Source organism: Entelurus aequoreus, linkage group LG06 (assembly GCF_033978785.1).
Source record: "Entelurus aequoreus isolate RoL-2023_Sb linkage group LG06, RoL_Eaeq_v1.1, whole genome shotgun sequence".
NCBI lineage: Eukaryota > Metazoa > Chordata > Actinopteri > Syngnathiformes > Syngnathidae > Entelurus > Entelurus aequoreus.
This window is the reverse complement of record NC_084736.1, coordinates 76,126,677-76,150,359: the sequence shown is the minus strand read 5'-3', so window position 1 is coordinate 76,150,359 and position 23,683 is coordinate 76,126,677. Positions and strand designations below refer to the sequence as shown.

The following is a 23,683-nucleotide window of genomic DNA, read 5'->3' as shown; positions in this document are numbered from 1 at the left end:
CACTGATTCACGTGTACTTGACAAAGACTTGAGTTTCACTGATTCACGGGTATTCAACATTCTGACTTACGAGTACAGGACAGGGACTTGAGTTTCACTGATTCACGTGTATTCTACAAAGACTTGAGTTTCACTGATTCACGTGTACTTGACAAAGACTTGAGTTTCACTGATTCACGGGTATTCAACATTCTGACTTACGAGTACAGGACAAAGACTTGAGTTTCACTGATTCACGTGTATTCTACAAAGACTTGAGTTTCACTGATTCATGTGTACTTGACAAGGATTTGAGTTTCACTGATTCACGGGTATTCAATATTCTGACTTACGAGTACAGGACAAAGACTTAAGTATCACTGTTTCACAGGCACTCTAATAAGACTCTGTTTACACTAACGAGTACTTGAAGACATAAGTTTCAATCATTCACATGTACTCGAAGAAGGCTCAAGTTTCACTGACTCAGGAGTACAAGACAGATATAAGTTTCACCGTTTTAAGCATACTCGACAAAGACTTGAGATCCAACAACTCACGGGTACTCAAAAGTACAGGACAAAGACTTGAGTTTTACTATTTCAAGGGTACTCAAATAAAATCGGTTACACTGACGAATTCTGGGCGAATGTTTGAGTTTCACTGACTCGCAGCTGCTTAACCCAGACTGGTTTCACTGATTCACGCGCACTGGACTAAGATAAGTTTTATTGGCGAGTGCGCACTCTGTTACAGGAGAGTACCCGAGTCACTGGTAGTTGAAGGGGGCTTTCTGTGCTTTGAAAATTGAATAGACTACATGATTCACATAAGCGACTCATTCTTGACTTGAGTTAGGGGAATGGAGTTCCCTTTCTACTGTCGGTGTCTTGCAGTTTTCTGCCAAAATGTTAGGGGTCAGTGTTTTCTCCAAGACCACAATTTGTTTGCATTTCAAACGAGGGAACAGAATTTCGACGTGTTTTTCTTGGTAGACTCAATTGAAACGATTGTTCTCCTGTCTCAGTTCTTTGAATGTACTTGTTATGATAAGCTGATAAGTGCAATTGTTTAATTCCCGCTCTCTTTTTCTCTTTCCAGCAAAGACCATGTAGGCTCAAATCTGCTCCCAATTTCTTGCAGAAACGTTGGCTTTGATTTGTGTGTGTGCATGAATGTTTTGGGCCAGCACACTTACTGTACGAGGTCTGCGTGTCAGTGAAGACCGAGCTCGTTGATTTTTTGAATGAAGAGCCAAGAGTAAGCTTCCATGCCTCAATTTACCTGAACATCTTAGTAGTTGTGTTGGTGCATGTCTGCTAAATCTGCTGCCTTGTGTAATAGACAATGTGACGACTAGAGTGTTCGGTATGCTTCAACAGTTGATCTTTCCTAAGGAAATGCTTTTATGAGCTATTTCAAAACCATTTTTTGCACCATAAAATGGAGCAGATGTAAAGCAGAAGGCTTCTATTTGTCACATGAACTTTGGATTCAGGTAAATAAAATTAGGTTTCATGAATGCTTCACTTGTCTTTGTGGGGACTTTGCACACATCAACGTTTGACTTTAATTGTACATTTTGAAAAATATTTACATTTATGCAATCCGAGGTGACATTTACTCGCTTTACAGACAACACCACGATCAAGAGCGGTCGAATATTGGCTGGACAACACAGAATGTGGACTATTAAGAATGTATAATGGGTGTTAAATATGTTTATAAATAGGCTCAACGTTCCCTTGACTTCCACACAGCAACGCTTCAAAGTTAATTTGTGGGCAAACAAGATTTATACCGATGTTCTATTTCCAAATGAAATAAGCTGAGGTGAACCCACTCAAGAAGGAACCAAGCTTTGCAGTCTGTCACCTCAAGATGACCCGGGTCACCCCAAGAAGACCCGGGACACCCCGAGACGACCCGGGTCACTGCATACCAAACCACTGTTCCTGGTCGGCCCACTGGGCGGCCTCGCTGTCGCTGCCCTCCAGGTCGCCGTCTTCTCCGCTGCCCTCCATGTCATCGCCGTCCAGCTCCACCGTGGCGTCCGTGGGACTCTCTTCCTTCTCCATCTTCTGCATGCCTTCCAGCGACTTCTGATCATTGGGGTCCAGACTAGGAATAAAAGATAAAACATTACTTCTAAATGTCTGATAACAGCTGAGGGAGACATCATCAGTGTTGGGACTAACGCCGTTACTTTCGGCAGTAATAGGTTATCTAACGCGTTATTTGTTATATTCAGTAACCCAGTTACCGTTACTACATGATGCGTTACTGCGTTATTTTTTATGTAGTATCTGCTAGAAACTGAGAGGATCTGAGTGTGTTTTATTGGAGAGCTGCAGAAAAGGCAACGGAGAAGAGGCGCTCTGTGTGTGTGTGGGAGGGGGCGTGTCTGTGTTTACTAACAAGACATGGCAGAGCCGAAGCCGGGTTTCTTAACATGGAGATATTCTCACTACTTTTCTTTTGTCGACCACAAAGAAAAGAACATTTTAGTTAAATGTATGTCGTCTTGGATCAAAGATCCTATCCTAGCATTTCAAATCTGCTGAAACAGCTACAAAAGCAACATGCTTCGACAAAGCTAGTAAAGAGAGACACACTTCACCTCCTAAGCAACAGCGGCTGGATTTTAACGAGGCACTGCTAGCCAGGACAACATTGATAGAGCCATTGCAACACTGAAGGTACGCACACTCTGTCAATTCTCTTATATACTCTTTCATTCTAGACTTCTAGAGTGTTTGATTATCACATCACTCTAAATGTATAGACTATAAAGTTCACAAACATAAAGAGGGATGCTAGTGGGCCAGGCCAATCTTTCCTTATCTCTAAACTAAAACTGGGGAAATGTGTAGAGTGTTCTGGGCTTCAGACATGATTTTATTTCAGGAAAAAATGCCTGGTTAGGCTTTGTGTATGTAGTGTGTGCCTTCCTTGGTTTACAGCTATGTTGTTATTATGCTGTTTGTTACTTATGTATGTTATGTTGCAGCTATTTAAAATAGTTTTGTCAATTTGTTCTGGCCTGAAACAAATTGGCCCTTTGAAACATATCTTTGTCTTTGTGTGTTGTATGTAGACCACATTGCTTAGCAGAGTTCAGTGATGCAAATGCATGTCAAGTTGATCAACAGATTGTATTATTCTCCAGTGCAATAACAGTACTGAAATGTAGACTAAAAGGGCATTAAAGGGGGACTTAAATATATATATATATATATATAAGTAACTAAATAGTTACTTTTCCCAGTAACGCATTACTTTTCGGTGTAAGTAACTGAGTTACTTTTGAAATAAAGTAACTAGTAACTGTAACTAGTTACTGGTTTTCAGTAACAAACCCAACACTGGACATCATACATACACTGCATATCATCAAATATTAGGGCTGTCTTGGACTTAAGGATGTATTCAATGAAAATGTATTATTACGGTATTGATGAATGTGCTCAAAAAGTACTTAGCGTATTTTTCCCCATGTTTTGACCCTGCCGGCTCATAAAACACTTCAGTTCATTTATGGATTTTTCTCTGCTACCGACCATAATGTTTTGTATTCAACAAATACTTTTCGTAAAACAAAGAGACACTGAGAAGGTGTGTCATTGTCTGCTATGGCGCCATATTTTGGACCAGTTGGCTCATTGCAGGTTGAAAATGTACTTCCCGTTTCGTGTCCTTGATTGGAAGTGTACTTGTCCACAGCGTTTCTGCTCAAAACCATTCATCACTCCAAGCAAGGTTTGCGAGTTTTACAGTATAACTAAAACAATTCATACTAAACCGTCCCATGTAAGATATCTGTAGGAGTGTTTTCATGCATAGTTGTACAAGCTAGCGTCGTTAACATTAGCAAATATGCTAACATGTTTGCAATTGATTGATTGATTGAAACTGTTATTAGTAGATTGCACAGTACAGTACATATTCCGTACAATTGACCACTAAATGGTAACACCCGAATAAGTTTTTCAACTTGTTTAAGTCGGGGTCCACGTTAATCAATTCATGGTAATGCAAGTGTCTGTGTAAGTAATATTAACATGATAACTTACAATGGCATTCTTTTGTATTTCAGTTTCATAAAATTCACGAAAACAACAAATCTAGCGACTTTTTCTGGTCTTATTGAATACTTTTGTAGACTAACATATCTCAAGGATCAGCTGCCCCCTTTCTCACAAGCAGATTAGTCTTGCGACATTTAAAGATAACACAAAAAGAAGCGATAGAACAGAGTTAATTTGTAATTCTTAATATTTGTTTTGCTTTTCGGTTTGTGGCCCAATTTTGTTTGTTTGCACATGTGTCACGGTTACTTAGTCAAAAAAGACGACGGCTGTCATCTTCCATCCATCCATCCATCCATCCATCCATCTTCTTCCACTTATCCGAGGTCGAGCAGAGAAACCCAGACTTTCCTCTCCCGAGCCACTTCGTCCAGCTCTTCCCGGGGGATCCCGAGGCGTTCCCAGGCCAGCCGGGAGAAATAGTCTACCCAACATGTCCTGGGTCTTCCCCGTGGCCTCCTGCCGGTCGAACGTGCCCTAAACACCTCCCTAGGGAGGCGTTCGGGTGGCATCCTGACCAGATGCCCGAACCACCTCATCTGGCTCCTCTCCATGTGGAGGAGCAGCGGCTTTACTTTGAGCTCCTCCCGGATGACAGAGCTTCTCACCCTATCTCTAAGGGAGAGCCCCGCCACCCAGCGGAGGAAACTCATTTCGGCCACTTGTACGCGTGATCTTGTCCTTTCGGTCATAACCCAAAGCTCATGACCATAGGTGAGGATGAGAACGTAGATCGACCGGTAAATTGAGAGCTTTGCCTTCCGGCTCAGCTCCTTCTTCACCACAACGGATCGATACAGCGTCCGCATTACTGAAGACGCCGCACCGATCTGCCTGTCGATCTCACGATCCACTCCTCCCAGGTACTTGAAGTCCTCCACTTGGGGCAGGGTCTCCTCTCCTCCACTTGGGGCAGGGTCTCCTCCCCAACCCGGAGATGGCACCCTTTTCCGGGCGAGAACCATGGACTCGGACTCTGAGGTGCCGATTCTCATCCCAGTCGCTTCACACTCGGCTGCGAACCGATCCAGTGAGAGCTGAAGATCCTGGCCAGATGAAGCAATCAGGACCACATCATCTGCAAAAAGCAGAGACCTAATCCAAACCAGATCCGCTCAACACCCTGACTGCGCCTCGAAATTCTGTCCATAAAAGTTATGAACAGAATCAGTGACAAAGGGCAGCCTTTCCTCACTGGAAACGGGTCCGACTTACTGCCGGCAATGCGGACCAAGCTCTGACACTGATCGTACAGGGAGCGGACCACCACAATCAGACAGTCCGATACCCTATACTCTCTGAGCACTCCCCACAGGACTTTAATGTGTAAAATGTATCAAAATGGTTCCGGGATGGTTAAACTATTCTGTATGTGACAGTTATTGGAACAAGTTTGACCACCTTGATGTACGCATAAAAAAAAAAAAAAACCTCTTAGGTTACCTAAGTGCAATGCTGTACTGATCCATGGCCTCCTGGTAATCGTTAACGGCCACCAGGAAGTCTCCCAGCATCCTGTGCAGCACACAGTCACTCTGATTGGCCAGGGCCTTCCGAAGCAGAGCGATGCCTTCTTCGTGCTTCTGTTCTCGACCTGCACCATAGGAGGATGTTGGTCACTACCACAGCGTGTAATATGGGTGTATAGTTGAGTGCCGCACATACTGAGGAGTTCGGCTTTTTTCACCACAGCCTTGGTGTAGTCGGGCCTCTGAGCCAAAGCTTTGTCCAGTAAGGTTTTAGCTTTCTCCTGGGTCACAGGGTCCTCCAGGCACACGGTGGCAAGGATGGTCAGAGTCTGTGCATTGGCCCCCAACGTCTTATAGAGGTTATTGGCCATCCCCATAGCCTCTCGGACACCATTGGACGCCAGGTAACAGTCTATCAGACCTGGAATGACACAGCTGTTAATATTTGCTTGGAACTTTTAAGGGGCGATAAGGTCCATGATGCCAACATTGCCTTCATAGCAGTCAAGTCTGCATGGTGCCAAGCGCATGGCCTCGCGGAAATGGATGATGGCTTCCTGAACACGGCCCATGTTTCTCAACGCCGCCCCCTTCAGGAGGAGGGCCTGCACACTGTTGCTGTTCAACTGAATAGCCTTTGCTCCAAGGTAGAGCGCTCTGGAGTAGCGCTTGCTGTAAAAGCTGTGACAACTGACAACACAAACATAAACGTAAATATTCATCTACGAGTGTCCATTAAATTGCATAATATGTACAACTAAATGAGGCAATTCCTGAAGGAATTGCAAGTGAATGCGCCAATGCGGAAGTTTAACTGAAATTCTGGAATTTATTTTAGAATTGTTGAAGTAGAGCACACGATTCCCAAACAGGCTGAATATTTTGAAGTTGGAACAGTTTGAATTAGATGACAAATGTGGGAGTTGTGGAACATTGAAAAATGTCCCATGGATTTGAATGGGAATTTCGGGAAAAGCAGGAATTTTTGGGAAAATGGTAAAAAACTTGAATGGTCTGAATGAGTTGAAATGGTTGGTGTTGGAATGTTTCAAATCGGTGAATGGATGGTTTCAGGACAACTCTGTAAATGTCCTTGAGTAGCCCACGTTTATTCCAGACTTGAATCCGATTAAACATCTCTGTAGAAATCAGAAAATGGTTGTGAATCGACGCTTCCCATCCAACCTGATTGAGCTTAAGAGGTGCTGCAAAGAGGAATGGTAGAAACTACCCAAATATAAATGTGCCAAGCTTGTGGCATCGTATTCAAAAGGACTTGAGGCTGTAATTTCTGCCAAAGGTGCATCAACAAAGTATTGAGCAAAGGCTGTGAATATTTGTGTACATGTGATTTTTTTGTTTTGCATTTTTTTTAAATTGGCAAAATTTGTAAACAAAAAACAAAAAAAAACATTTCACATTGTAATTATGGGGTACTGTGTGTAAAATTTGAGGTAAAAAATTAATTTGTTCCATTTTGGAATATGGCTGCAACAACAAAATGTGGGGAAAAAATGAAGCGCTGTGATAACTTTCTGTATGCACAGTTTATGTCCACGCCTTCATATAAAACTTTCCTCTATCAAAGAGCAGAAAGGAAAAGTGACACAAACATTTTTTAGAGTAAACAAAAAGTAAGAGTATTCATTCTCAGTTTAAAAGCTGTCTGCGTGCTCACATACTCACCCTGAAATCACCCAAGGTTCTGCATGCTGGTCCGAAATGTTGAACAGTCGTCCTCCCAGCACCTCGACATCTTCAAGGTGTCCTTCTCGGGCCAACAGGTAGCCATAGACATCCATTCCTGTCATACACAACAGCACTTTTGTACCTACATTCTTGTCCTTTAACTTCACATATTCTGGATCTGAATGTAGTGACAACAAGAGTTCCCTGTACCACTTGCTATCAAATCATTTCATAATCCCTTATAAACACAGCGAGAGTGTTTACCACACAGAGAGCTAGTCATGCACACTTAAAAGATGCGCAAAAGTAAATTGTTGGCGCTTATGTTTCTAGAACGTCAACGGGCTCATAGTGATGTTACTAGTAGTTGACTGGGAAGTATTTATTATAATTTGGGGAGAGTCTGAGAAAAGACATTAGAGAAAAGTGTTATATAAATACAATTCACTTATCTGTTTTATAGAAATCATAAATATTCTGCTCATCATAAATATCCGGCTCATCATAAACCTCTTACTCATCATAAACATCATCATTAACAAAGAGGGACGGCGTGGCGAAGTTGGTAGAGTGGCCGTGCCAGCAATCGGAGGGTTGCTGGTTACTGGGGTTCAATCCCCACCTTCTACCATCCTAGTCACGTCCGTTGTGTCCTTGGGCAAGACACTTTACCCTTGCCCCTGATGGCTGCTGGTTAGCGCCTTGCATGGCAGCTCCCGCCATCAGTGTGTGAATGTGTGTGTGAATGGGTGAATGTGGAAATACTGTCAAAAGTGCTTTGAGTACCTTGAAGGTAGAAAAGCGCTATACAAGTATAACCCATTTATCATTATTTATCATTTAAGAGTGAAGCTGACTTTGACTCATTGTTCTTGCCATACAACTAGGGCTGCAACAACTAATCGATTAAAATCGATTATAAAAATAGTTGGCGATTAATTTAGTCATCGATTCGTTGGAACTATGTATGCGCATGCGCGGAGGCTTTTTTTAAATTTTATTTTTTAAAAAAAATTTTTTTTTTTTTTTTTTTTATAAACCTTTATTTATAAACTGCAACATTTACAAACAGCTGAGAAACAATAATCAAAGTAAGTACAAAAACAGTACAAAACAGCGCCAGGGCGGCGCTGAGGCTACGTTTCATGAGGTGGAGGTAAGCTAGCCAATAATGTGTCATGTGCAGCTCACGTGACGACGCCGTCTGGAAACATTCGAAAAATGGCGCAGGAAAACAGTACGGATAGTTTAGCGGAGAAACATCTTGAGGTTATTGCTTCAATGGAGAAAAGTGTACGACCTAAGTCGCCAAAAGTGTGGGAACACTTTACTTTAAAGACTTCAAAGAAGAGCGTTTCCTGCAAAATGGCACGGAAGTACAACATTGCTTCAGAAGCACCTGAAAAGGAAACATGTTGGAGCCATGGATGAAGGGAAGAACTCACGCTACGTAACTTTTTAAGTCCATAGTGGCAACAGGCATTCATGAGTTCAGCTTTTTTGTAAGTAACTTTAACGTTATGCCTTTGTTGCAACGCGGGGCTGATAATGTGTCTCCGGCACATTTGACTCCGTTTTGAGAGAGAAAACGCACGGTTACCAATTTGGAAATAAACGTAACGGACAGAAATATCTCAGGTTGGTTTCATAACGGATCAATGTAGCCGGGCCGATAAAGCTATATAAATCTATTTAGATTTGAGTGACGCTTTAGTACAACTAAACGTTATGAAGGTGCTGGAATATTTCATGCTATTATTTAGAGGCAGCCTAAAATGAATCCTTTATTATTCACAACAGAAACGTGTACAATATCTGATTCAGTTCTGATGAGTTACATTACTGTGTTATTATTGGTGTATGCTACACCCCCAATGTCCAGAACATGGTGCCAGTATGCTGTTTTTTTTCAATAAAATACTGGAAAGGATAGAAATGTAGTTTGTCTCTTTTATCCGATTATTAATCGATTAATCGAAGTAATAATCGACAGATTGATCGATTATCAAATTAACCGTTAGTTGCAGCCCTACATACAACCTGAGGAGATTGAGGATTTAAACAAGTTTCCTTGTGCAAGGATGAAGCTGGTATCTTGAAATCATGTGAAAGAATCTGCTCCTTTAAAATGAACAATGATAACTAGGCAGCGTAGTAGTCTCTCTATTAATACATCCTCCTTCCAATAAGCCAGTCTCACCTTCCTTTGTAACGTCACTTTCACTAAGCAAAACAACCACAAGGATAAAAGTAAGGAATTGTTATTTTTTCCGTTATATTTAATTATTGTAAACAATCTGTTTATGACTGTAATTTGTATGTTCTAATGTGTTTTGTGAACTATGTGACTTTTTTAGAGCTGCAGTGGTCAATTTCACCTGTAACTGGGCTCGGCATTAGCGTGGAGGAGGCTACTATTTGAGAGAAAACGATGAATGAATTGTGTGTCCAGGACTACCTTTAATGAGATACGGGTCCAGCATCTGTGCTTGTTCAAATTTCAGGATGGCGTTCTTAGTGTCACCTGCCCTGAAGTAGACATCTGCCAGACTCACCAGGAGGTCCACGTTGTCCCGCAACAAAGACTTCTTCTCCAGAGAACTGAGACAAGATGGTGGAATATAAAAATTGTAAAAAAAACTGTGTGCACACCAGCATCACAAATTAATATCACCTTATTTTTTACACATAGATTTGCTTGTTGATGATTCTAACTACAGTGGAACCTGTCGACACCTCTCAGACTGGCTGACTGACGTCAACATGGGCGGTTGGCAACACATTTGAAACAGAAACCAAATGTAGCAATGTCTTGCACATTTACCTTTGACTTTGGCCAGAGACATACAAGGAGAATAGGCGAAATGGATTATTAAACCTACCACACTTTGTTGACATAGTTTTTCTCGATTTGTGTATATCTTTATTTAAATTATTCTGTTTCTATTATGTTATACTCTTATCTAACGGAGTTGCTGCAGTAATTCTGTTGTATGTTTTCACTACAATGACAATAAAACTCTCATACATGTGTTAATCGTTTTCGGGTGGCTATATGTCTAAAAATATAATTAGTTTTTTGTTTTGGGACAGATCATCGTCTGGATTCAGGACTTTTTTCTATTGGGAGGTTATGGCATGGCGATGGTCTGTGCTCTCTGAGTGCTTTTCTAGTTTTTTAATGCATTTTTTTAGTTGCTTTGGTACAATGCAGGTTAATACGGCATGCTTTTATTTTGAAGCTTGCCTTCCACTGAACAGTGTGCATGTTTTAATGCAGTGTAACTAAACAGAACAAGTTATGTTGCTGTTGTCGTTTCACACAGTTTAGTGATAATAATGAATTTACCTATACTACATGTTGACGTAAACGGACCGATTTTTCATTGATTACTACCCCTTTAGTTCTCAAATTTTATGTTGACAAAAGCCATCAACCTTGTATGTCGACATCAATTTAAGCAGACACATTTTAGTAATAAAAAGGTCATGGTGCCCCAGGACTTGATGAGTTGCTCGACATAAATGCGTTTTCGATATTAAAAGAGGCTAGGGCTGGGCAGTATGGCCGATAACTATTGATATTTTTATGACTTATTTAAGCCTGCCAATAAATACAATAATACAATTTCCAACTTACCAAGGGTGCTATTTATCGGTGGAGAAGGTGTCTGGTAGCCAAGTGGTAAAATAATTAGAGGTGGGCCCCCCTTAGATTCGATTACGATTCAGGAGCTAAGATTCGATTAAAACTCGATTATTGATGCATCTTTAATTTATGTATATTGATGCAGTTTTACAGTTTTCATTTGACTAAATATTAATTTATCACTCGCAACTTTAAAAAAAACTAGACAAGTAAAATAACTTGAAAAAACACTTCTCTATCAAAATGTAAAAATAGAGATAAAGGCAAACAAATATTTGTCTTTAAATGTATGGATAACATTTATCTATAGCCTTTTTATTAGACATTACAAGTGAAATGATGGGGTCGCGTTCACACCCCACCACAACACTGTTTTACCTAACATAATGAATTGTGATTAATAATCGTAATTTTAATATTGATCAAAATAACCGTGATTATTACTTTGGCCATAATCATGCAGCCCTATGTAAGACTAGATCTCACTATTTTTATCTGTATGGACAAAAAGTGCAGCTACGTCTTATGGCCATCAGTTGGCATTTTGCTAAATTCTTACATGTCACGTTTTTGTTCATCACTTTTGCCCATGAGGTGCTATCTTGCATAATTTTGAACATTTCTTTTTATTCATCTGTTATAATTTTAATTCTGTCCTATTACTTTGTTTATAATGCTTGTGTTGGTTTCATACGCACATTCCATTTCTACTTGAGATACATGAAACACAGTGTTCTCATCTACAATAACGTTTCTTCTACAAAGGAAATCATTTTGAATGTGTGGTTTGTGATTTTTATTTTTTTTCTAATAAAACTTGGTTAAAATATTTCAGTGTAAGTACCTTTTATACAGCAACAATAATGATAACCGTGATCATTTTGGTCACAATAACCGTGATAACAATTGTTCATACCGTGACATCTCTAATTTCTATAATTGTTTCCAATAGAGCATGGTTTGCCTACCAAATGGTGTTGATGGCCCTTTGATTATCACCGGCATGTATGAAAGCGTACGCCTTTATCCAAACAGAGAGCCAGTCCAGGTTGGGGACACTCTGCATGACATCCATGGTCATGGACGCCACTTCAGCTCCTTTGACTGATAGAGACAAAAGTCCTATGGGAAGGCAAGAACAGATAACTGACAAACGTGTTTTTACGAGGAGACGAAGGGAGGATCAAACTTTTTGGTGATCGTGTCAGCACACGCTACAAAGCTCACAGGCAGATATGAACAGGGCAGGTGAGGGAGACAAGAAAGTTACAGTGCTGTACGGTGCCGACAAATTTATTTACAAATGTGCCTAAAAGTAGATAATTCGACTTAAAAAAAAACTGTCGCACATATGTGTGAACTAATTTCAACCCTTTCATCGCATTTTGTTCCTAAAATAAATTAATCCAAATCTGATAAAACTTGAGTAAAATTTTCGCCCACCTGTATATAGCATGTTTGAAATAAATTTAAACCATAACCAAGTGACTGATCACTCGCGCTGAGAGCTGTGTGTATCCCCCCTCCTGCGCCAGGAGTGCGGCTGCTCCTCCTAGCTCACACACACGATCCAACACGGGTGAAACTAGATCTTGGTTGAAGGAACTGGTAATTAAAAGACATCATTTTTCTCCACCACCACTTGACACAAACTGCACTGCACGCTAGGGAATATTGAACAACAAATCAATGGAAGTGACAAACTTGCCATCCAAACAATACCCCGTTTGTTGACAAGAATATACAACTATGGAAGCACATTCAATCTCAGTCGTCAATCAATCAAAGTTTATTTATATATAGCCCTTAATCACAAGTGTCTCAAAGGGCTGCACAAGCCACAATGACATCCTCGGATCCCACATCAGGGCAAGAAAAAACTCAACCCAATGGGATACAATGAGAAACCTTGGAGGGGAGCGCAGATGTGGGGACCCCCGCCCCCTGGGCGACCGGTGCAATGGAATCTATTTACTAATATTACTATTTAAGATTCAAAAGAGCTGTTGCTGCTAGCTTGCTAAGCCAAACAAAAACAACTCAAGCAAGACTACTGAGTGGACTCGCTGATGCTATCATACATATACATATACATATACATATATATATACATATATATGAAACTTATCTCAACTGCATTATGCCAGATATTTGAAGTTTATTTTTTAAGTAACAAATTAATTTCACTAGTAATTAATTACATTTATTAAAGAGTAATTGTGTTAGTAATTCAATCACATTTTTGTTAGAGTAACAAGTAACTATTATTAATGACTTTTTAAAAGTAATATTCAGAACAAAGCCTGTCACACAGCATCATGAAGCAGCTGGCAGGTTGGTGTTTCTGGCTAACATATTTGTGTGTATAAAGTTTACCTATAAAAACACCATTGTTAAAGGTCGATTATTTTCATGTTGCTGCTGACATTTAAACATGTCTTCCTAAACAAGGGCACTTTTTTCACGTTTTGAATCAGAATCAGAATAGTTGTTATTACCGTTGTTTGAGAACGGGTTCACAAACTAGGAATTTTACTTGGTGCAATCGTGCAACATAAAACACATATAACACAGAATAGAATAACATGAGCTGTAACTTTGTTCTATTGTGTTTTTGTTAGCTGAAGAATTGAGCATATCTAAATGTTTTTTAAAGAAGATTGGAGATTATATTACACTTTTTTAAATTATTTTTAAGGCTTTTTTTTCTTATCTAAAATCACCTCTTAAGTTAGGATCTTATTATGCAAAACCTAATTTTCTTACTTGTTCGTACCCGTTTCTGTGTATTTGGGATCCCCATCAGTCCAGAAAATTTAAAAACAAGGCATGGTGGAAATATTTAGTAACGTCAATGAATATTTCCATTCATGGGTTAGTTTATGGGCCAAACTATATCGAGATATGAGTTTTGATCCATATCGCCAGCCCTACACTTGTGTTAGCGACAGTGCCAGCACAGTTTAGGGATGTTCTCTGTATGTAATTGAGTGTTGCAGGAATACTTATGATGATGGCATTGTGTTTATATGCCTGAGGGCACACGTGTACATTGTTCGAGTGTTAATAATAGAGGTGGGGGAAATAATCGATTTTTAGATGCATCGCAATTCGGACATGGACGATTATAAAATAAATGTATTTATTGTAAATAAATCAATTCAGACAGTTTTTAAATTTGGCTGACTGCAGTGCGCCAACTCACTGAGGGATCCGACCAGCTCCTATACAATAGAGCACTTATGTTCCAGTTTTGCACACATTTCTATGAATTTAATAAATGTGATGGGAATTTCTTATCACAAATGCACCGTTTTTAAAAGTTGAAAGTGATAAACGCTTATTTAGTGAAACGAAAATAAATGTTAAAACTGCATCAATATACACTAAAAAAAGATGCATCAATAATGAATCGTAGCTCCTGAATCATAATAGTAATCGAATCGTTACGTGGCCGAAGATCCCCACCTCTAGTTAATAATGACATTGTGATATTTAAGACATTTCCGTCAGTCTACCCCAGGGCAGCTGTGGCTACGAAAGTAGCTTACCACCCCCAGGTGTGAATGAATGATGGGTTTTTAACATGTAAAGCGACTTTGGGTACTTAGAAAAGTGCTATATAAATCCCAGGTATTATTATTATTATTATTATTATTTCAGAACGATACGAAAATGTTTCTGTGCTACAAAAAAAATTATGTGCTACCAATTTTTTTCATTTGGTAGCACCGATGCAATTAGTGAAAAAGCTAAGCGTACAGCACTGTGTGAGATTATGTGTTGTGGCCGTGCATACCAATGATTGCATCCATGGCGAGGGGGCACTGTCGGAGGACTTCTTTGTAGCTTGTCACTGCGGAGCGTTCCTGGCCAGCTTTTCTGTATAGGTTTGCCAACATCATGTTGATCTAAGGTAACAACAATATATGAAGAAAAACTACAAAATACATACAAATATTAGGAGATAGTACAACATTTAAAATATTTGCAAATATTGTCACATAAGAGCATTTTTTTTCAGTTCAGTTCAATATGGGTGTGAAAGATGCCTAAGTTCCCCATCTGTACTTGGGATGGTCTGATCCAATACTCCGGATTGGTATCGGATATCGGTATCGAATACTTGCCAAATTTATTGGGTCAGATATTTATCTACATGTCTCAAGTTAATGTGCAAGCAATGGCTAGATTTGGTTTTAATTAGGTCTACTGTTTATTAACTGTTTATTTTGACAACTCCTTATATGGACTTGACAAAGCCGGTCTGAGGGAGGGCTGTCAACATACTAACAATTACTTTATAACAAGCCTACCTTTGGAGTCCTCTGTCGGGACGGGATCCCATCAAGCACTGCAATGGCATCTTTGTCCAGTTTCAAGATAGTATAACATTCAGCTATCTTGTACTTTACTTCGATCTCTGAAGGTAAACTCTGGAAAAAAGCAGATGTTTCATTGGCTTTGAAACTTGACACACTACCAAAAGATCAATTTCTCATGAGCATGATCAGAAATGACAGATAAATGTGTTCTACCAGAAGTGATTCCCAACCTGTCTTTAAGTTAACACTACATGAAGAGAGGGCCCCACAACTATTTATATGAGGTTAGGTTAGGTTACTTTATTAGTACCCGAAAGTACATTTATTTTTCAGCCAGCAAGATCAGGCCATCCATTAAATATACAGGGAAAAGTGAAATCTTAGACAAGCAACACAAAGACCTACCACATAAAAAGCATTAAAACATTGGTAAGGATATACTATCCTTGCAAATGTTGTGGTCTAAAATGTGACAATACCTGTGCTTGAAGGTTAGCTGCAGCTCCACCAGCAGATGTGCGAACTTTGGATGTTTTGCTAAGCACTTTCTTCTGTTGAAGTGCCATACTGTATTTACAGGCAGCATTACGGTACTCTTTATCGTGGAAGATGGCATCAGCATGGTAAACCAAAAGTTGGTACTTTTGGGCTGGCGAGAACAGCTCTCTAGAGTCAAAACACAGGTAAACAGTAAAGTAATGAGGGAGACTCCAACATCTTTATTTCATATAAAGGTCACTAGCTTAACAGACAGAAAAGTATGATAATAATATAAACAATACATGTACAGAAAAACTCAACACACGTTAAATTACATATTTATAGGTCATAAAAATGAGAACTGAACGGTAGTGCAGCTTAATGTAACAGCAGGTTATACATTAAAAAAAACACAACACACACAACTAGAAGAGGCAATTCCTGAAGGAATTGCATGTGAACGCTCCAATGCTGAAGTTGAAGTGAAATGCTGACAGAATGTAGTATGAATGTAAGAATAGTTTGAATGTTGGAATGGCTTGAATGTTGAAGAGCTGACGCTGAACTGAAATGCTAATGGAATGTAGGATGAATGTTGAAATCGTTAAAACGCTGAAATGGTTTGAATGTTGAAGAGTTTGAATTTCCAGGAAAACTGGAATTTGGTTTGGAACTTGGGAAAGTGTTAGTTTGAATGTCCAGGATGAGTGGAATGTTTTGATGTTGGAATGGTTTGAATAGGTTGAAAAATGTGGGAATTGTGCAACTTGGAAAAATGTCCCATTCATTTCAATAGGAACTTCCTGGAAATTTGGGAATTTGGGGAAAAGCGGGAATTTTTGAAAATGATTAGGAGCATGAATGTCCTGGATGAGCTGAATTGGTTGGTGTTAGAATGGTTTAAATCGGTTAAGAAATGTTGACATAGTAAAATGCTATTAGGGAATTTCGGGAAAATGTGGAATTTTTTTTAACTTGGAAAAAGGGTAGTTTGAATTTCCAGAATGGTGGAATGTGTTACAGGTGGAATTGTTTTAACGGGTTGAAGAATGTGGGAACTGTGGAAGTTTGAAAAATGGCCAATTAATTTTGACTGGGGAAAATAAAAATTCAAATAAATTTGGGGAAATCCGGGAATTTTGTTTTAGAATTGTTGAAGTAGACCACACAATTCCCAAACAGGCTGAACATTTTGAAGTTGGAACAGTTTGAATCAGATGAAAAATGTGGAAGTTGTGGAACTTTGAAAAAGATCCCATTGATTTCAATGGGAATTTTAGAAAAAATTAGGGAATTTCGGGAAAAGTGGGAATTGTTTTGAAAATGGCAAAAAACTTGAATGGTATGAAAGAGTTGAAATGGTTGGTGTTGAAATTGTTCAAATCGGTGGAGAAATGTTGAAGTAGTAACATGTTGAATTGAGAAATCGTACTACAGAATTCCTGGAAAACTGGAATTTTTCCAGTTAAAAAAAAACAACTTTATCTTTTGTCCTTATTAAGAGGAATGTTTTGAGGGTGGAACGGTTGAAATGCGTTGAAAAATGTGGAAGGAGTATTTGACCGAAAAAAGGGTGGAAATAGGGCTTTGGAAAATCAGGAATTCTGGAAAATCCTGGAATTTTTTTGGAACTTGGAAAAGGGGAAGTTTGAGTTTCCAAAATGGTGGAATGTGTTACAGGTGGAATTGTTTTAACGGGTTGAAGAATGTGGGAACTGTGGAAGTTTGAAACATGGCCAATTAATTTTGAAGTTGGAACAGTTTGAATTAAATGAAAAATGTGGAAGTTGTGGAACTTTGAAAAATGTCCCATTGATTTCAATGGGAATTTCAGAAAATATTGGGAATTTCGGGAAAAGTGGGATTTTTTGGAAAATGGTGAAAAACTTGAATTGTCTCAAAAGAGTTGAAATGGTTGGTGTTAAATTTTTTCAAATCGGTGGAAAAATGTTGAAGTAGTAACATGTTGAATTGAGAAATGGTATTACAGAATTCCTGGAATTTCTGGAAAACCGGGATTTTTTTCCAGTTAAAAAAACCTTTGTTTTTTGTACTGATTAAGAGGAATGTTTTGACGGTGGAACGGTTGAAATGCGTTGAAAAATGTGGAAGGTGTAGTTGCCAGAAAAAAGGGTGGAAATAGGGCTTTGGAAAACCAGGAATTCTGGAAAATCCTGGAATTTTTTGGAACTTGGAAAAGGGGAAGTTTGAGTTTCCAGAATGGTGGGATATGTTGAAGGTGGAATGGTTTGAATCGGTTGAAACTTGTGAAAATGGTGGAAGTTTGAAGGAATGGCCAATTCATTTTGAAAGGGAAAAATAACCCGAAATCTGGGAATCTTTGGAATTTGTCAAGGGAAAGCCCACGCTTCCCGAATAGGCTGCACAGTTTACAGTTGGAACGCTTTGAATCAGATCCAGGTCCCAAACCAGGTCCCAAACTCTGGAACGATCTCCCTCTCCATGTGAGACAGGCCCCTTCTTTGGCTACTTTTAAGACCCTTCTTAAAACCCATTTTTATTCACTGGCTTTTAACCCAGCATGAGACTTTGAACTGTTTTTAACTTTTTTTTTTTTAACTGTTTTTAACTTTTTAACTGCTTTTTATCTAACAAATTGTTCTTAAGGTAATTTGTATCTGCTTTTTCAATGTGTATTTTACTTCTGTTTTAAATGTTATTTTTTAGTCTGTCCTTTGCCTCTATTTCTTGGTGGCGTACAGCCCTTTGTTCTTTAACTGTGGTTGTTTTTAAAGGGCTTTATAAATTAAGTTGGTATGGTATGGTTGATGAAAAATGTGGAAGGTAGAGCGCGCCAAAATCTGGAGAAGAAGAAGACGCTGAAGAAGTTTAATAAACAGATGAATTTTGGTGTAGAAAACCATAAGTGTGAATGCTTTGGAGCATGTTGTCCTAGAAAGTTCCTCCTCGTACTCTGCTATGGTTCTTTCAAACACTCCAAATATTTCTTCAATGACAGATGCTTTGGAGTACCCTATTTTTCGGAGTATAAAGTCGCACCGGCCGAAAATGCATAATAAAGAAGGAAAAAAACATATATGTCGCACTGGAGTATAAGTCACATTTTTTGGGGAAATGTATTTGATAAAACCCAACACCAAGAATAGACATTTGAAAGGCAATTTAAAATAAATAAAGAATAGTGAACAACAGGCTGAATAAGTGTACGTTATATGACGCATAAATAACCAACTGAGAATGTGCCTGGTATGTTAATGTAACATATTATGGTAGGAGTCATTTAAATAACTATAACATATAGAACATGATATACGTTTACCAAACAATCTGTCACTCCTAATCGCTAAATCCCATGAAATCTTATACGTCTAGTCTCTTACGTGAATGAGCTAAATAATATTATTTGATATTTTACCGTAATGTGTTAATAATTTCACACATAAGTCGCTCCTGAGTATAAGTCGCACCCCCGGCCAAACTATGAAAAAAACTGCGACTTATAGTCAGAAAAATACGGTATTCACACAATCAATGCAATTCCATCCATTCCTTTTCTACCGCTTGTCCCTTTTGGGGTCGCTGGAACCTATCTTTATTAGATGGAAATACATGCCATTGCTACTTTTTGAGCTCCTATTTGAAACCCGCATCACATTTTAATAATGATGATAATGCAGCTGTAACATAAACGTGCTTAATTATTTCACAGAGCTATACGGTTACCTTTCAAACGAAACAAACGTTAACGAGTCGTTATTCGTGTGTGATGTTTGTTAATATTTCACCGAGGTTGTCAGAGATAAACATTGTTTATGCAAACATCAGATGCATAACGGTGTTGGGGGACACTCTCAGGAAATAGACGTATCCCGGCGGGCAAACAGATGCATAACGGTGTTAGGGGGAACACTCCCAGGAATTAGACGGATCCCAGGTCTTACTTACGGGTTGTTATTACTCATCGTCAGCAACAAGCTGCTCAATATCCGTACATTGGAGTGGAGACCAGCCGCGGCCATATCCCGTACATGATCCACCACGTTCATTTTCGGTTGATAGAAGATTAAGACCTTATTCGGGTTGGTGTTGGTATTCAAAAGTTTCAGCTTCATACACAGCTAATGCTAGCTGGCTAACTTTTCGTATTAAAAATGGCGCCCGAGGACCTCTCTTCCGCTTGATAGTACATGTTGCCTTTACGTGTACTTGGAAATATTAAACCTCCATTTGGCTCTCGCAGTAATTCCCGAACAATCTTGGACAAACTACTTTTAAACTGGCAATTAGTTATAGCTACTAGCTACGCTCTCCTAAAACGAATACAATTATTAAAGGAATTATTATTTCATATAGGTAGCTGGTTACCAGGGGAAGACAGTATGTATCGCCTTACTTTTTGAAAAACCTCCAAATATAGACACATATAGAGAGAGGTGTTTCATGAGATTAGAGTTACAACAGATAAAGACAGACTTTTTTCTGGATGATAATGCGCACTTCACACCTGTGTTTATTCTTTTTTACGTCAATGATATTGAAAAAGTGCCTACACAGGACTGAAGTCTTGAAAATTCATGTTTTGCCTCAACGTCTGTGAATGCACCATGTGTGGGCGTGATTAGTGGAGAATGAGAATTGTGTGTGTGAGTGTGAATGTGTATGCGTGTGCGTGTGCGTGCGTGTGTGTGCGTGCTAGCAGTATTCACACACTGCATCATTATGCCTCGTTTGTAGGTATCCATCCATCCATCCATTTTCTACCGCTTATTCCCTTGCGGGGGCGCTGGAGCCTATCTCAGCTACAATCGGGCGGAAGGCGGGGTACACCCTGGACAAGTCGCCACCTCATTGAGCTAATTTATTTTCCTTTACTGTCCTCTGTGTATTGGATTTATATTTGCATGTCTCATGACACATTATCTGTTTGTAATGAGGCTGCATTTCTCATAGCTGTTTGTGTGCCATGTTGTTCCAGACCACAGCAAACGTTACCCAGCTCGCAAAGATTGTAATAAATCCATTATAAGAAGACATTGTTACGCCTCCATTTTACTAACACAGATAGACAGACAACATTCACACTCACATTCACACACTAGGGCCAATTTTAGTGTTGCCAATCAACCTATCCCCAGGTGCATGTCTTTGGAGGTGGAAGGGAGCCGGAACACCCGGAGGGAACCCACGCAGTCACGGGGAGAACATGCAAACTCCACTCAGATAGATCCCGAGCGCAGGATCGAACCCAGGACCTTCGTATTGTGAGGCAGACGCACTAAACCCTCCTCCACCGTGCTGCCGCATATAATGCATATGTATATATATATAATGCTCTGGCTGCAGTGCCCTCTGCTGGTTGTTCAGGGGAGTGTGTAGGTCACATTTATTTGTACATCTGGTTTGTGAGAGGAATGTCTCATCGACACAAAAGCAAAAAAGCGATCAACATATGCAAATTTAATACAAATATAAATACAAAATCAAGCATATTTATATTCACATCATCAAAAATATTTTTACAAATACACATTTATTTATGCGGGAGCACGGTGGAACAGGGGTTAGTGCATGTGCGAAGGTCCTGAATAGTCTTGAGTTCAATCCCGGGCTCGGGATCTTTCTGTGTGGAGTTTGCATGTTCTCCCGGTGACTGCGTGGGTTCCCTCCGGGTACTCTGGCTTCCTCCCACCTCCAAAGACATGCACCTGGGGATAGGTTGATTGGCAACACTAAATTGACCCTAGTGTGTGAATGTGAACGTGAAAGTTGTCTGTCTATCTGTGTTGGCCCTGTGATGAGGTGGCGACTTGTCCAGGGTGTACCCCGCTTTCCGCCCGAATTAAAGTTAAGTTAAAGTTAAAGTACCAATGATTGTCACACACACACTAGGTGCGGTGAAATTTGTCCTCTGCATTTGACCCATCCCCTTGTTCACCCCCTGGGAGGTGAGGGGAGCAGTGGGGAGCAGTGGGCAGCAGCGGTGCCGCGCCCGGGAATCATTTTGGTGATTTAACCCCCAATTCCAACCCTTGATGCTGAGTGCCAAGCAGGGAGGTAATGGGTCCCATTTTTTTTATAGTCTTTGGTATGACTCGGCCGGGGTTTGAACTCACAACCTACCGATCTCAGGGCGGACACTCTAACCACTAGGCCACTGAGTAGGCTCCAGCGCCCCCCGCGACCCCGAAAGGGACAAGCGGTAGAAAATGGATAGATGGATGGACATTTATTTATACAAATTCTTGATTTATTTATGTGTCACATTTTTATATTTATACATTTTATTTGTATATACAAATAAAATGTATAAATATAAAAATATATATATTTATTTAAATATATATTTATAAATTAAAAAATTTGTATAAAAATTTTCAAATCTCAAAAATATATTTACAAATACGCGTTTAATCATACAAATTATCTATTTATTTGTATATCACATTTGTATTTGTATTTGTATATTTATTAATATATGCATATGTATCAACATCATACTGATGAGGATCCTGATGAGAGTGCGGAAATATGACCATATCACACCAACTCTCAAATCCCTTTACTGGCTTCCTGTTCCACTCAGGATTGAATTCAAAGTCTCCCTACTAACCCACCAGTCCCTCCAAGGAAACGCCCCCCTCTACCTCAAAGAACTACTCAGCCCCAAATCCTCCACACGACACCTCCGCTCCGGACAGGCTAACCTCCTCCAACCTTCGAGGAAAAAACTACGAACAATGGGAGACCGGCCTTTCTGCTCCGCCGCTCCCAGTCTGTGGAACGCTCTCCCTGACCACCTGAGGGCACCACAGACTGTGGATGCTTTTAAAAAAGGCTTCAAAACCCTTTCTTTTTAAAAAAGCCTTTTTTTTTTTTTTGAGATATATGCATACTAGTTTTAGCTATTTGGCTGTTCTAGTTTTAATTTTTAAAAATGTTTTATTATCTTTTTATTTTTATTTTTTAATACACTGTAGCACTTTGAGGTTGTTTACTCAATGTAAGGTGCTTTTTACAAATAAAATCTAGATGTGTTGGACTTTCACAATATTATGTCAGACCCACTCGACATCCATTGCTTTCGGTCTCCCCTAGAGGGGGGGGGGGGGGGGTTACCCACATATGCGGTCCTCTCCAAGGTTTCTCATAGTCATTCACATTGACGTCCCACTGGGGTGAGTTTTCCTTGCCCGTATGTGGGCTCTGTACCGAGGATGTCGTTGTGGCTTGTACAGCCCTTTGAGACACTTATGATTTAGGGCTATATAAATAAACATTGATTGATTATTATTATTAGAGATATCCGATAATATCGGCCTGCCGATATTATCGGCCGATAAATGCTTTAAAATGTAATATCGGAAATTATCGGTATCGTTTTTTTTATTATCGGTATCGTTTTTTTTTGTTTTTTTTATTAAATCAACATAAAAACACAAGATACACTTACAATTAGTGCACCAACCCAAAAAACCTCCCTCCCCCATTTATACTCATTCGCACTCATTCACACAAAAGGGTTGTTTCTTTCTGTAACAGAAAGAAACATATATAATGTAGGAACCAGAATATTAATAACAGAAATTCTGTTATTAATATTCTGGTTCCTACATTATATATCAATATATATCAATACAGTCTGCAAGGGATACAGTCCGTAAGCACACATGATTGTGCGTGCTGCTGGTCCACTAATAGTACTAACCTTTAACAGTTAATGTTACTCATTTTCATTAATTACTAGTTTCTATGTAACTGTTTTTATATTGTTTTACATTATTTTTTATTCAAGAAAATGTTTTTAATTTTTTTTTTAAAAGGACCTTATCTTCACCATACCTGGTTGTCCAAATTAGGCATAATAATGTGTTAATTCCACGACTGTATATATCGGTATCGGTTGATATCGGTATCGGTAATTAAGAGCTGGACAATATCGGAATATCGGATACCGGCAAAAAAGCCATTATCGGACATCCCTAATTATTATTATTATTATTATTATATATAAGTTGATGTGAG

At 39.3% G+C, this 23,683-nt stretch overlaps 1 protein-coding gene across 1 annotated transcript; it reads right to left on the bottom strand.

Moving 5' to 3' along the window:
- Positions 1 to 790: 790 nt before the first annotated feature.
- anapc7 (anaphase promoting complex subunit 7) lies at positions 791 to 19,831 on the bottom strand. Its single transcript, XM_062051548.1, has 11 exons — positions 19,607 to 19,831; positions 15,679 to 15,865; positions 15,191 to 15,310; positions 14,674 to 14,785; positions 11,843 to 11,996; positions 9,684 to 9,826; positions 7,223 to 7,340; positions 6,030 to 6,226; positions 5,733 to 5,957; positions 5,511 to 5,661; positions 791 to 2,100 (listed from the first exon to the last, which is right to left on the bottom strand). Exons 1-11 carry the CDS (start codon positions 19,771 to 19,773, stop codon positions 1,911 to 1,913), a joined length of 1,764 nt encoding a protein of 587 aa, XP_061907532.1. The 5' UTR covers positions 19,774 to 19,831; the 3' UTR covers positions 791 to 1,910.
- Between the last annotated feature and the right edge of the window lie 3,852 nt (positions 19,832 to 23,683).

Excerpts from the sequence above, each read along its gene's own strand:
- anapc7 (XM_062051548.1), bottom strand. The coding sequence starts at position 19,773 with ATGAAGCTGAAACTTTTGAATACCAACACCAACCCGAATAAGGTCTTA. Across the intron at positions 15,866-19,606 it reads ACGATGAGTAATAACAACCC|AGAGCTGTTCTCGCCAGCCC; the intron begins GTAAGTAAGACC and ends TTTTGACTCTAG. Across the intron at positions 5,958-6,029 it reads CAGACTTGACTGCTATGAAG|GTCTGATAGACTGTTACCTG; the intron begins GCAATGTTGGCA and ends GTGTCATTCCAG.